This window comes from Glycine max, chromosome 18, assembly GCF_000004515.6.
Source record: "Glycine max cultivar Williams 82 chromosome 18, Glycine_max_v4.0, whole genome shotgun sequence".
Classification (NCBI taxonomy): domain Eukaryota; kingdom Viridiplantae; phylum Streptophyta; class Magnoliopsida; order Fabales; family Fabaceae; genus Glycine; species Glycine max.
Window position 1 is genome coordinate 35,529,172 of NC_038254.2, and position 14,508 is coordinate 35,543,679.

The 14,508-nt window shown below is 45.8% G+C and overlaps 1 protein-coding gene across 1 annotated transcript in view; it reads right to left on the reverse strand.

Moving 5' to 3' along the window:
* LOC113000197 (uncharacterized) overlaps positions 1 to 14,036 on the reverse strand; it is a gene marked incomplete at its 5' end in the record, with an annotated part of 44,530 nt that extends 30,494 nt beyond the window's left edge. The window contains one exon of the mRNA XM_026126873.1: positions 13,584 to 14,036. Coding sequence (XP_025982658.1) covers positions 13,584 to 14,036 — 453 coding nt within the window. The remainder of the gene's footprint in view (positions 1 to 13,583) is intronic.
* Positions 14,037 to 14,508: the final 472 nt, after the last annotated feature.

Sequence of the window (14,508 nt, forward strand, 5' to 3'; positions counted from 1 at the left end):
ATCCGTCAAGGCTTAATAACCCTTCTTCAAGAGTGTCAAGATGTCTTTGCGGGGTCATATCAAGACATGCCCGATCTGGATTCCGACATTGTGCAGCATAAGTTGCCCTTGAATCCTGGGTCTTCCCCGGTTAAGCAAAAGTTACGAAGAATGAGACCCGAGATGTCTTTAAAAATTAAAGAAGAAGTAAGGAAGCAGTTTGATGCAGGTTTCTTAGCCGTGGCGCGGTACCCGGAATGGGTGGCCAACATTGTCCCAGTCCCGAAAAAGGACGGCAAGGTTCGAATGTGTGTAGACTACCGGGACTTAAACCGAGCCAGTCCTAAAGACAATTTTCCCCTGCCACACATTGACATATTGGTAGATAATACAGCCAAATTTGCCCTTTTCTCTTTTATGGATGGTTTCTCGGGGTATAATCAAATAAAGATGGCACCCGAGGATGTAGAGAAGACCACTTTCGTGACCCTATGGGGGACATTCTGCTATAAAGTGATGGCCTTTGGGTTGAAAAACGCTGGGGCAACCTATCAGCGTGCCATGGTGGCATTGTTCCATGATATGATGCATAAGGAAATAGAGGTCTACGTAGATGACATGATTGCTAAGTCTCGGACTGAGGACGAACACCTTGTCAATTTGCGTAAGCTGTTTGGAAGGTTGCGGAAATACCAATTAAAACTAAACCCAACCAAATGCACCTTTGGGGTGAAGTCGGGGAAGTTGCTAGGATTTATCGTAAGTCAGAAAGGGATAGAGATAGATCCTGAGAAAGTGAAGGCCATCCTTGAAATGCCAGAACCACGCACGGAGAAGCAGGTTCGGGGGTTTTTAGGCAGGTTGAATTATATCGCGAGATTTATCTCGCAACTCACCCCTACCTGTGAGCCCATTTTTAAGCTATTACGTAAGAACCAGGCGGTCCTATGGAACAGCGACTGCCAAGAGGCCTTCGAGAAGATCAAACAGAGTCTCGCGAATCCCCCGGTGCTCATGCCACCTGTAACAGGAAGACCTATTTTCCTGTACATGACCGTGTTGGGCGAGTCTATGGGGTGCGTGTTGGGTCAGCATGATGATTATGGGAAAAAGGAGCAAGCCATCTACTATCTGAGCAAGAAGTTTACCGCATGTGAGATGAATTACTCAATGCTGGAAAGGACGTGTTGTGCTCTGGTATGGGCATCACATCGGCTTAGGCAGTACATGCTCAGCCATACCACGTGGCTTATTTCCAAAATGGATCCCGTGAAATACATCTTTGAAAAACCGGCCCTCACGGGACGAATCGCTAGGTGGCAGGTACTATTATCTGAATTCGATATCGTTTACGTCACCTAAAAAGCAGTAAAAGGAAGTGCCTTAGCAGATTATTTGGCCCAGCAACCCCTCCAGGATTATCGACTGATGCACCCCGAGTTCCCAGATGAAGATATCATGGCCCTGTTTGAAGAAAAACGGACGCACAAGGACATAGACAAATGGATTGTTTGCTTCGATGGGGCATCCAATGCTTTGGGCCACGGAGTAGGAGCGGTCCTTGTATCCCCGGATGATCAGTGTATTCCTTTCACGGCTAGGCTAGGTTTTTATTGTACCAACAATATGGCCGAGTACGAAGCATGCGCCCTCGGGGTTCAGGCGGCCATTGATTTTGATGTAAAACTACTCAAGGTGTATGGAGACTCAGCTTTGGTGATACGCTAGTTGAAAGGAGAATGGGAAACTTGGGATTCGAAGTTGATACCCTATCAAACTCACATCTTGATGTTAGCCAAGTACTTTGACAACATTTCCTTCCACCACATACCTCGAGAAGAGAATCAAATGGCTGATGCACTAGCCACCCTAGCATCCATGTTTCAACTTGCCCCACACGGGGATCTGCCGTACATCGAATTCAAATCTCAAGGCAGGCCGGCATATTGTTATGCAATAGAGGAAGAGCGGGATGGGAAACCGTGGTATTTCGACATCAAGCAGTATGTCGAGAACAAGGAATACCCGCCAGGGACTTCTGACAATGACAAAAGGACGTTGAGGGGATTGGCTACTGGTTTCTTTGTAAGTGGTACCATCCTGTACAAACGAAACCACGACATGACTCTCCTACGATGCGTAGATGCCAAAGAGGCGAACTTCATGATTGAGGAGATCCACGAGGGTTCCTTTGGGACACATGCCAATGGGCATGCTATGGCCAGAAAAATTCTTAGGGCCGGCTATTATTGGCTCACCATGGAAAGCGATTGCTGTGCTCATGTCAGGAAATGCCATAAATGTCAGGCATACGCGGACAATGTCAATGTTCCGCCACATCCTCTGAATGTTATGTTCGCCCCTTGGCCCTTTTCCATGTGGGGAATAGATGTCATTGGGGCCATCAAACCCAAAGCGTCGAATGGACACCGCTTCATTCTTGTGGCGATAGATTACTTCACCAAATGGGTCGAAGCAGCTTCTTATACTAATGTCACAAGGAATGTGGTAGTTAGATTCATAAAGAAGGAGTTGATTTGTCGATACGGACTCCCCAGGAAGATCATTACTGACAATGGCACCAATTTGAACAATAAGATGATGCAGGAGATGTGCGAAGACTTTAAGATCCAGCATCATAACTCTACCCCTTATCGGCCAAAGATGAATGGGGCTGTAGAGGCTGCGAATAAGAATATTAAGAAGATTGTTCAAAAGATGACAGTGTCATACAAAGATTGGCATGAGATGTTGCCTTTCGCCCTACATGGATACTGTCGCAACCTACCCTTCGGCGGGAGGGCGACGCGTGACTCGCGGGATGCGTGTTCCACGAAAGGAATACGCGCGGAGTCGCCACCAACGTTTATTTGAGGAAAACGTCGGAAAAACCGGAAAAGACGCGATCTACGAACTTTTAAGTGAAAGGTTCGGGAGTTGTTTTTACGCACGGGGAAGGTATTAGCACCCCATACGTCCGCCCCAAGGGACGGCAGCCTTTAATCGAATGTGCAAACATGACTTTGATTTTTTATGTTCCCTTTTTATGTCTCTATATCCTTTATACCCTTTTTATATTTTCTCTTTTTGTGGTCGACAAGGGTGTTTCCCTTTGCTCCTACGTATTCCTCAATTTGGGATGAGAAAATCAAACCTACGTAGTTCTTTCTTATCAAGTGATTCTTTTTTACTTTAAGAGGTGATCATTTTAAGGCGTTGGACCTTAAAAATGATCCATTTTACTTAGTGAGAAAATGAAATGCCAAACTTCAAAAGCCTATTTTTATGGACGAGCTTGACTAGGCGAGTTGATTTTAGCCTTAGTTTCACTTTAGTTATTAATCAATTCGATTAAGAATGAGAAATCCCAAAGAGAAAACGTCCGATTGATTTTCCGCTTTATTTTGCTAAAAGATGTTTTTTTTGATTATTATATTATTTTTTACCTCTTTTTGATTTCCAATGTGGTTACGGCACGACCGAACGGTCGGAATTTATTTTAACCGAAGTTAACGGATAATACAATTCAAACGTTCGGTGGAAGTTTATTTTATTTTTAAGTTAAGCGAGAAATGACTTAAGTAAAATGGCTTAAGCACGTCAACAGGGGGTATAAAAAGTAAACAAAACGAGAATAAAAATGCACGAAACACAATGTGGACCACTACGGGTACATAGAATGAATCGAAAAGCTTGGTTCGAGGTACTTACCCGTTGAAGATCGAAGAACGATGAAGAACGAATGAAGAACGTCGAAGAACGGTTGAAACCTTTGCGAAATTCTTCACGGAAAACGTTACGGAAACGTTTCGGAAGCGCCTCGGCTTAGATTTTCTTCACGGAAACAATTTTTCCAAGCAAATTCGAAAGAGAGAGAAGTGCCAAAGGGGCTGAACCCTTTTCTTCTTCACTTCCTCCCCTATTTATAGCAAAATAGGGGAGGTGGTTGCCGCCCAGCTCGCCCAGGCGAGCTCAGCTCGCCCAGGCGAGCCAGGTTGCTTCCTCCAGAAGCAACCGCCTTCTGGAGGAATATTCTGGAGGGCCCAAGTGGGCCTGGGTGCTATTTGCACCCCCATTTTTACTAAGTACACCCCCTTCTGCTGTTTTTTGGTGATTCTTTTTTCGTAAAGTTACGGAAACTTACGAATTTCGTAACGATACTTGTTTTCTTTCCGTAATGTTACGGAACCTTGCGGATTACATAATCATCCCCTTTTTAACTTACGGAATGTTACGGAACCTCACTTAATTATGCAACGATGCTTCCATTTGATTTCCGGTGTGTCACGGAAACTTACGGATTCTGCATCAATATTTTTTTGGTTTTTCGGCATGTCCTGGAATTTCACAAATCGCCTAATGATGGGTGCCAAGCACCTCACGAGGACCAAAGAATGGTCGCATGTCATCAAGCAAAGGTCCCCGGACGAAATTAGGGTATGACAGTTGCCCCTCTTTACTTGTCTTTTATTGGAGATAAAAGGAAAGTAAAGATAAGACACTAATTTCGTTCCTCTCGATTTAACGAGAGTCGCAGGTGACCATAAAATCTCCACATGCAAATGACTTGCTGTTCCCAAAATTTCACAAATTGCTTAATGATGGGTGCCAAGCACCTCACAAGGACCAAAGAATGGTCGCATGTCATCAAGCAAAGGTCCCCGGACGAAAATCAGTGTATGACACTAATTTCGCTCCTCTCGGTTGACGAGAGTCGCGGGTGACCATGACTTGTCGCTCCTAGAATTTCACAAATTGCCTAATGATGGATGCCAAGCACCTCACAAGGACCAAAGAATGGTCGCATGTCATCAAGCAAAGGTCCCCGGACGAAAATCAGTGTATGACACTAATTTCGCTCCTCTCGGTTGACGAGAGTCGCGGGTGACCATGAAATTTCCGCATGTAAATGACTTATTGTTCCCGGAGGAACAAAAGGTGCAGAAGACTATGTCAGCCTCTGCATGCTATCAAGCGTTCTGTCTTACAGATAGCAAAAGAATGTTTATACGGATAACCACTCGGGTATTTCCGCGTATCATCGGGCCCGCCGCCTCTGGATGATACAAGGGTGCAGAATGACCAAACTTGGTCTCTGCTTGTCATCGGGCCCGCCGCCTCTGGATGACAAAAGGGTGCGAATAACCGTAAGGTATCTCCGCGTATCATCGGGCCCGCCGCCTCTGGATGATACAAGGGTGCAGAATGACCAAACTTGGTCTCTGCTTGTCATCGGGCCCGCCGCCTCTGGATGACAAAAGGGTGCGAATAACCGTAAGGTATCTCCGCGTATCATCGGGCCCGCCGCCTCTGGATGATACAAGGGTGCAGAATGACCAAACTTGGTCTCTGCTTGTCATCGGGCCCGCCGCCTCTGGATGACAAAAGGGTGCGAATAACCGTAAGGTATCTCCGCGTATCATCGGGCCCGCCGCCTCTGGATGATACAAGGGTGCAGAATGACCAAACTTGGTCTCTGCTTGTCATCGGGCCCGCCGCCTCTGGATGACAAAAGGGTGCGGATAACCGTAAGGTATCTCCGCGTATCATCGGGCCCGCCGCCTCTGGATGATACAAGGGTGCAGAATGACCAAACATGGTCTCTGCTTGTCATCGGGCCCGCCGCCTCTGGATGACAAAAGGGTGCGGATAACCGTAAGGTATCTCCGCGTATCATCGGGCCCGCCGCCTCTGGATGATACAAGGGTGCGGATAACCGTAAGGTATCTCCGCGTATCATCGGGCCCGCCGCCTCTGGATGATACAAGGGTGCAGAATGACCAAACTTGGTCTCTGCTTGTCATCGGGCCCGCCGCCTCTGGATGACAAAAGGGTGCGGATAACCGTAAGGTATCTCCGCGTATCATCGGGCCCGCCGCCTCTGGATGATACAAGGGTGCAGAATGACCAAACTTGGTCTCTGCTTGTCATCGGGCCCGCCGCCTCTGGATGACAAAAGGGTGCGGATAACCGTAAGGTATCTCCGCGTATCATCGGGCCCGCCGCCTCTGGATGATACAAGGGTGCAGAATGACCAAACTTGGTCTCTGCTTGTCATCGGGCCCGCCGCCTCTGGATGACAAAAGGGTGCGGATAACCGTAAGGTATCTCCGCATATCATCGGGCCCGCCGCCTCTGGATGATACAAGGGTGTACGTCACATGACCTCATGGTCAGTATGACAAAGATTATGGGGCGGCCGACAAAAGCAAGGCTCTTGCTCCTACGTATCCTCCAATGAGGAACTCAGACCTACGTAGTTCTGGATAACTTGTGAAACTTGAAAAGTCTCCATCGGAAAATGCTGACATCTCCGGAAAGGGCGCAGATGACCATATTGGTCTCTGCTCGTGAATCACACTTGGGGTCACTGAATGACGAGGTGCGGATAACCGTAAGGTGTCTCCGCGGGCTACCAGCTCTTGAGTCATGGCAACAAAAGGCGGTGTGGTCGACAAAAGCGAGGCTCTTGCTCCTACGTATCCTCCAATGAGGAACTCAGACCTACGTAGTTCTGGATAACTTGTGAGACTGGGAAAAGTCTCGGTGTTTTCTCCACTAAAATGCAAACATGCTTTAGCAAAGAGACAAATATTCCAACTGATTTAGAGCAGCATATGCTTTTTTGAGTGAAAAACAATGCGTCTACCGGGGAAGGAGAGTCTGCTGATGAAATCTCCCATAACCATAAATGAGATTTTGGATGTTAGCATTTCGTTTCTAAATGACCATTTAGAGGAAACACAGGGTTCGAAAAAAATAGAAGAAATCCACTCAAAGTGTATCAATCTCGCACAGGTAAGTGTTTCATCCTAATTCCGAACCATAGATATGTCATGAATTGACTTTGCAAATTATTTCCTATCAAATCAAAAATTACATGCGTGATCATGGATCAATAGGACTTCCCTTGGGAATGGGTTCTTTTGGTGGGTTCTTCTTTCGGCTTTTGTGTGTTTTTTGGCTTTTGATTTTTCTGGCTCTTTTTTTTTCCTGTTTTTGTTTAGTGCGGGGCGAGAAAAAAAGTCGCTAGCGCACGAGATTTTGGTTGGTAATCAAAGGGAGAAGACTATTTTAGGTCGTGGTTCCCTTTCCTTCTTTTTGTTCATTTGGTGACAATTCTGTACTGTTCAGATATTGTCTGGTCCAAAGACCTCTCTGCACATTTCTTCTGGTTTCTTTGACCAGGAGCTTCCTTCTTTTTTACTTTCTCCCATTCTTTGGTTGGGAATTTTCTTTCTTTTCTTTTTTCTTTCTCCCACTCTTTGATTGGGAATCTCCTTTCTTTTCTTTTTTCTCTTTCTCCCACTCTTTGATTGGGAATTTCCTTTCCTTCCTTTTTTGCTTTCTCTTTGATTGGGAATTTCCTTTCCTTCCTTTTTTGCTTTCTCTTTGATTGGAAATTCCCTTTCCTTCTTTTTTTTTTTTGCTTCCGAGGGTAAGGTTTATGGTGAGTCAGGATTTTGGCTCAAGGCTTGTAGAATGGCTAGACATGATACATGTCAGGGTTTGGTTTGGTTCAAGGATAAAAAGGGATGCCCCACATTATTTCCATGACACAAATGCAAAAATGATGATTTGGAAATTTTATGCAAAACTGGTCATGCATGCACCTATGCGGACACTCAAGTGTCAAATTTTTATGGTCATGTGATGCTAGGGCTCAGGATTCATTTCCTCTATTTTAGTCAACCCAACGTTTCCAAAATATGTTCTTTTATCAATTTGTGCATTCATCCGGGTCCACTTCGGGCGTCCGGGGAAATTTCACAGCATTCACCCTTCAGGTGTAGACACGTTTTTTTCTCTTCAAAAATCGGTTATGATCAATGAATTTTTTCGAAGAAGAGTTGGAAATCATCTCTTTTCAAAAGCATGTCGGTTTTTAGCTAGACAACTTATTTTCTCTTTTTCTACCTTTTTTCCTTACTTGCTTTCTCTTTGATTTCATTTTCTTTTCTTTTCTATTTTTATTTATTTCATTTTCTTTTCTTTTCTATTTTTATTTTTATCATGATTTTTTTTTGTTTATTTTACATATATACTTTTGGACGATGTTTCAAACATCATCGATAGTAATGATATATAAATACTAACGCAACAATCTAAACAAAAATGTATGCGCTGTACAAATGACAATCAAAAATGTATGCGCTGTACAAATGACAATCGAAACAACAAAAACAAACATTAGTCTCTCAAGTCATAGAATAAAAATGATAAAAGAAATATGAAAGAAAACATGAATCTGGGGATCTCCCAGTCACATATCTCCACTCCCTCCCAAGAAGTCAAGCAAATCGGCCATCTCCTCATCCTCGTGGGTTTCTTCTCCATCGCCGGGAGCTTCTGGGGGTGCCTCTCCTGCTTGGGCCTCGGGCCAATCTCCGGGCCATGCAACCTCTGCCCTGAACTGGTCTGGAGTAGGGCATGAAAAAGAAGCGAAGCCCTGGCTCTGCATGCTAAGGCTCATTTGGTACAGACAATCATGGGTCCGTACATGTGCTCGGTGGTTGGCCGCCTGCTGGCGAACCAAATGCCGTAAATACTGCTCCATGTCAAATGCCCCAGCCTGGCCAGCCTGATGAGGTGGTGGGGGCGCGCCTGCGGCCTGTGGAGCATCACCCTGAGCCTGTCTCTGGGTACAGTACTTCTCAATAAAAGCCCGGGTGATGGGCGGCCGAATCACCTTGGTAGGTGCAACGGGGACTCTGAACGACTGGCAGAGTCCTGTGATCAGTGCGGGGAATCCCAGGGCCCTGTTGGACTTATCTGGGTCCAAAGGGTGCCTAGTGGGCGCCATACCTGCAAAAATATAGATGGCATCAGCGATCAACTGAGCCACATGGATGCTCATCCGTGTCAGGATGGCGTACACCAGCTGGCACTTAGGCATGGGGAGGTCGGAATTATGATCGGTGGGCAGGATGTTGCTGAGGAGCAACGTCATCCATATCTGGGTCAGGGTGGTCATGTTGGTGCGCATGATTCGCACTCGCCTCCCTGCAGCAGTCCGGGCAAAATCCTGCCCCGGTATACATAGCAGCTGGGCGATGGCCTCCTCATCGAACCCATCAGACCGGTTCCTCCTCTGGCCATACTCGCATTCCTGGCCCTCTTCCAACACCATCGGATATCCCAGGAGCTGGCTGATAGCGTCGGCATCGAACGGGATCCACTGACCCCTAACCCAGGATCTCATGTCACGCACGCCCTCCTCTGTTGGCCAAGCATTGGCATAAAACTCAAGGACTATTTCTGGATCAAACTTGGCCATAGGGGTAACCAGTGGTGCCCACCGCCGGCGCCCTATTTCCTCCTGAAAATCAGTATACTCGTCGTCCCTGAGCTGGACGCGTCGCTCCCGGAGAAACGACCATCCCTTGATGGCTTCGAAGCGCTGCTGGTGTACAGCGCTCCTAAAGCGGTGACTGTCGTACTCCGGAGCGGAACTAGTTCCTTCGGCCGCCTTGTCCTTCCTGGACCTCTTTGAGGCAAGCTTCCTCGGGGCCATTCCTGCGAAGGCAAACATTTGGAAAGTTAATTTTACCAGTGGGACACTACTCTTAAAGCAAAAATGGCATATAACCTCCTCCCATAAATACAAACATCAATGTAAATTTAGAGCAAGCTTATGCGCATATTTCCTTACGAACGTTCTCTTGTACAAGACATTCTATTAACTAAGAAAAATGCACCCATATACAATCAAGGCAGCTTCGTTACCTAGATTATTTACACGTACTTCCAAGGTGTATTTGTTACTTACATCACACACATCTCCTTGGCTAAATTTACATACATGCATACTCAAAGCATTTTGGGGTACCAAAAATTGCACATGTGCACATCTTGGTATTTCTAATACCTATACATACACAAACTTCATGATGAATCTTGACTATCTACACAATAAGGTGCTACATTCCATGCTCTTTTCAAGTTTTTGCTACCTAAAGCCGCATGCAAATTCAAGTATATTTTCCTTTGCTGACTAAAATTGTATTCAAATTAAAGGGTATACATTTTTTTGTAATGTATTTTCTTTACATAACATGCAACATATTTATGTATATTTTTTGTGAGACATTTTGACTACCAAAAATTATATGCACATACATCCAAGTATTTTGCTATCATACCCAAAGTGTAAATTGCCAAAGGTATTTTGCTACCTATTCTAAACCTACACATTCATGACGAGCAAAATTCCCAAACATCTAGGCGTAGGGAAATTATTGTAGTGTGGCCCATAGCTGATTGCTGGCCAAAAAGGGTAACTTTACCCAATATGCACCTCCTTTTGTGTTCTTTTTGCATAAAATTTTAGTTTCTAGGCCTAGGGTATATGTGGGGCAATTACTCTAGCCTTTTTCGGGAATGAATACATATTCCAAAAATAGAAAATATGCACAAACCAAAATACCCCATGGGTTGTTTCCTTACAAAAGTCACGCGCTAATGCCATTGAGGCATTTCCCCGAACACTTGGTGGGCGCGCATTTAGGCGTCAATAGCAAGAGAACGGGGACAATGTGGCATGTCCCATTGTTTCAAAATGCATTATAGGCCTAGGGCCATCCCATACCAACCCCTAATTCAACCTAATCAAGCAAGAAAACAAACCAAAATTGCCCCATATATTTGAGCACATTCCCACAATTTAGAGCACCAAAAGGAGATCAAAATACACCAATGAAAAGCTAGAAAGCTTAGGGATGGAACACTTACTTGTTGGTGATGAACAAAAGCGCAAAACGGAATCAAAAAAATGCGAAGAAGGATGACCCTGGGGCTGCAAACTCGTCAATCCCGTGGGTATGGCTTTTGAAAGGGGGGGAAAAGAAGTTTTTGAATGTAAAAACGCCCCCCTTTCGTCATTCTTATAATTTGGTGCAGGGGTGGCTCGCCCAGGCGAGCTAACCTGCACTTTTTTTTTTTTTTTTTTTTTTTTTTTTTTTTTTAAGGGGAACATTAACCATGTCCCCTCCCTTCTCATGGATTAGCATCTTGCCTAACTTGAACTTACTTAGGTTAGAATTAGGCGTTGATTACTTATTTTATTATTATATTTTTTCTTTTTGAAACAAACAAATAGTAAAAGAAAGCTGCAAAATACAAAGGATACGGGGCTGCCTTGCAGCGACATTCTCTGCTTGTTTCGCACAGAGAAGGGCAACGATCGGTCGGTCGTGACCCCATCCCCGCTCGCATTCGTCCTTAAGTACCTGCAAGTAATAAACAACCAGGTATGGCCAATCTTGACCGCGGCATTACCCTACCTTGATTGGTTTCTGCCGTTCATGTTTTGTCTCTACTCCAGAAGGTAGCCCAAGGTGATCCTGCCCCTGTTTTACCACAACAATATACATGCGTATGCGTATGCGTATGCATGAATGTTTTTCAAACGCAGAAAATTTAGGGAAAGTTGGTTCAGGTTCAATTCTAATTAAGCGCTTGGGGGATCCCATGAACTGAGCGGAAGGGCTCAGGCGATCACAGATTAACGCAAGGTGTGAAACTAACGTGAGGACTAAAAGCCTTGAATCCATGTTCATTCCTTTGAAAGATTGTAACGAGAGATACAACAGACAGGAAATCCCTGGGGGAAATCCAGAAAATGCATAAAGATAAAGAACATGCAGCGACATCCTTAATTGCCCCAGCTTCTAAGCATAATATTGTTTGACGACATCGGAGTTCACGGGTGAAGGTAGCTCTTCGCCATCCATGTTGGTAAGCACCAGGGCTCCTCCGGAAAAAGCCCTCTTCACAACAAAAGGCCCCTCGTAGTTCGGGGCCCATTTCCCTCGATGGTCCTTGACAGCATGGGACATTTTCTTTAGCACAAGGTCTCCCTCATGGAACTTGCGTAAGCGTACTTTCTTATCGAATGCACTCTTCATTCTTTGCTGGTATAAGCGCCCATGACTCATGGCCGTTAAGCGCTTACCCTCAATGAGGTTGAGCTGATCGTAGCGTGTTTGAGCCCACTCTGATTCCTTTAATCCGGATTCTGCCAAGATCCTTAATGACGGGACTTCTACCTCAAACGGTAACACCGCCTCCATCCCATATACCAATGAGAACGGCGTTGCCCCAGTTGACGTTCGCACTGAAGTCCGGTAACCGTGTAACGCGAATGGGAGCATCTCGTGCCAATCCTTGTATGACACAGTCATCTTTTGGATAATCTTTTTGATATTCTTATTGGCTGCTTCCACGGATCCATTCATCTTTGGCCGGTAGGGTGTGGAATTGTGATGCTGGATTTTAAACTCCTCGCACATTTCCCCCATCATCTTGTTATTCAGGTTGGTGCCGTTGTCCGTGATAATCTTCCTTGGCAAACCATATCGGCAGATGATCTCCTTCTTAATGAACCTGACCACCACATTCCTCGTGACATTGGTGTAGGAAGCCGCCTCGACCCACTTGGTGAAATAATCTATCGCTACGAGGATGAAGCGATGACCATTCGAGGCCTTGGGCTCAATGGCCCCGATGACATCTATTCCCCACATGGAGAAGGGCCAAGGGGCAGACATGACATTCAGAGGATGTGGTGGGGCATTGACATTATCTGCGAATGCTTGACATTTGTGGCACTTCCTCACATGGACACAACAATCACTTTCCATGGTAAGCCAGTAATAACCTGCTCTTAAGATCTTCCTGGCCATAGCATGCCCGTTGGCGTGCGTTCCAAACGAGCCCTCATGGACTTCCTCGATCATGTGATTTGCCTCCTTGGCATCCACACACCGCAGGAGTGTCATGTCGTGATTTCTCTTATACAGTGTGCTTCCGCTCATGAAGAAACTGGCTGCCAACCTCCTCAATGTCCTTTTATCATTGTCGGCAATCTCTGGCGGGTATTCTTTGCTTACGACATATCGCTTGATGTCGTAATACCAAGGCTTTCCGTCCCGTTCCTCTTCCACTTGGCAACAATGTGTGGGTTTTCCACGACACTGAAATTCAATGTAGGGTAGGTCCCCGTGCGGTGTTAGCTGGAACATAGATGCCAACGTAGCAAGTGCATCCGCCATTTGATTTTCCTCGCGGGGAACATGATGGAAAGAGATCTCATCGAAAGTCTTAGCCAATTCCTTGATATAGGCTTTGTAGGGTATCAGCTTGGGATCTCTAGTTTCCCATTCCCCTCTCAGCTGATGGATTACCAACGCTGAGTCGCCGTACACCTTGAGTAGTTTGACATTGGAGTCAATTGCTGCCTGGACGGCTAGGGCACATGCTTCATATTCGGCCATGTTGTTGGTGCAGTCGAATCCTAACCTGGCTGTGAAAGGTACACATTGATTGTCCGGAGAGACCAACACTGCCCCAACGCCATGACCTAGAATGTTTGACGCTCCGTCAAACCATACGGTCCATTTGTCCCGATCTTCGTCCAACTTTTCCTCGAACAAGGCCATGATGTCCTCATCCGGGAATTCCGGATGCATGGGCTGGTAGTCGTTAAGAGGCTGTTGAGCCAAATAATCTGCCAAAGCGCTTCCTTTTATCGCCTTTTGGGTGACGTAGACTATATCAAACTCAGATAGCAAGACTTGCCACCGGGCGATTCGTCCTGTGAGGGCTGGCTTTTCAAAGATGTACTTAACCGGGTCCATTTTGGATATCAACCAGGTAGTATGGCTCAGCATGTACTGCCTTAGGCGATGGGATGCCCATACTAAAGCACAACACGTTCTTTCGAGCAAGGAGTAATTCATCTCACAGGTCGTGAACTTCTTACTTAGGTAGTAAACAGCGCGCTCTTTCTTCCCGGATTCGTCATGTTGCCCCAGCATACACCCCATTGACTCGTCCAAGATTGTCATGTACAAAATGAGAGGCCTTCCAGGTACTGGTGGCATAAGCACGGGAGGATTCATTAGGCACTTTTTGATCCTTCCAAAAGCCTCTTGGCAATCCTCATTCCACCGATCAGTTTGGTTTTTGCGCAAGAGTTTAAACAACGGCTCACAAATGGCGGTGAGCTGCGATATGAATCTGGCAATATAATTCAAGCGCCCCAGGAAACCTCGGACTTGCCTCTCTGTACGGGGTTCTGGCATCTCAAGGATAGCCTTCACTTTTTCGGGGTCTACCTCTATCCCTTTCTGGCTTACAATGAAACCAAGCAATTTCCCTGATTTGACCCCAAAGGTACACTTAGCGGGGTTCAACCTTAATTGATATTTCTTAAGCCTTTCGAACAATTTCCGCAGGTTGACAAGGTGTTCTTCCTCGGATTTAGATTTAGCAATTATGTCGTCCACGTAGACCTCGATCTCTTGATGCATCATATCATGGAACAAAGCTACCATGGCCCGTTGATAAGTTGCCCCAGCATTCTTGAGTCCAAAGGACATCACCTTGTAACAGAACGTTCCCCACAGGGTGACGAAAGTGGTCTTTTCCATATCCTCGGGCGCCATCTTTATCTGATTGTAACCAGAGAAACCGTCCATGAAGGAAAATAAAGCGAAATTGGCCGTGTTATCTACGAGGATATCGATG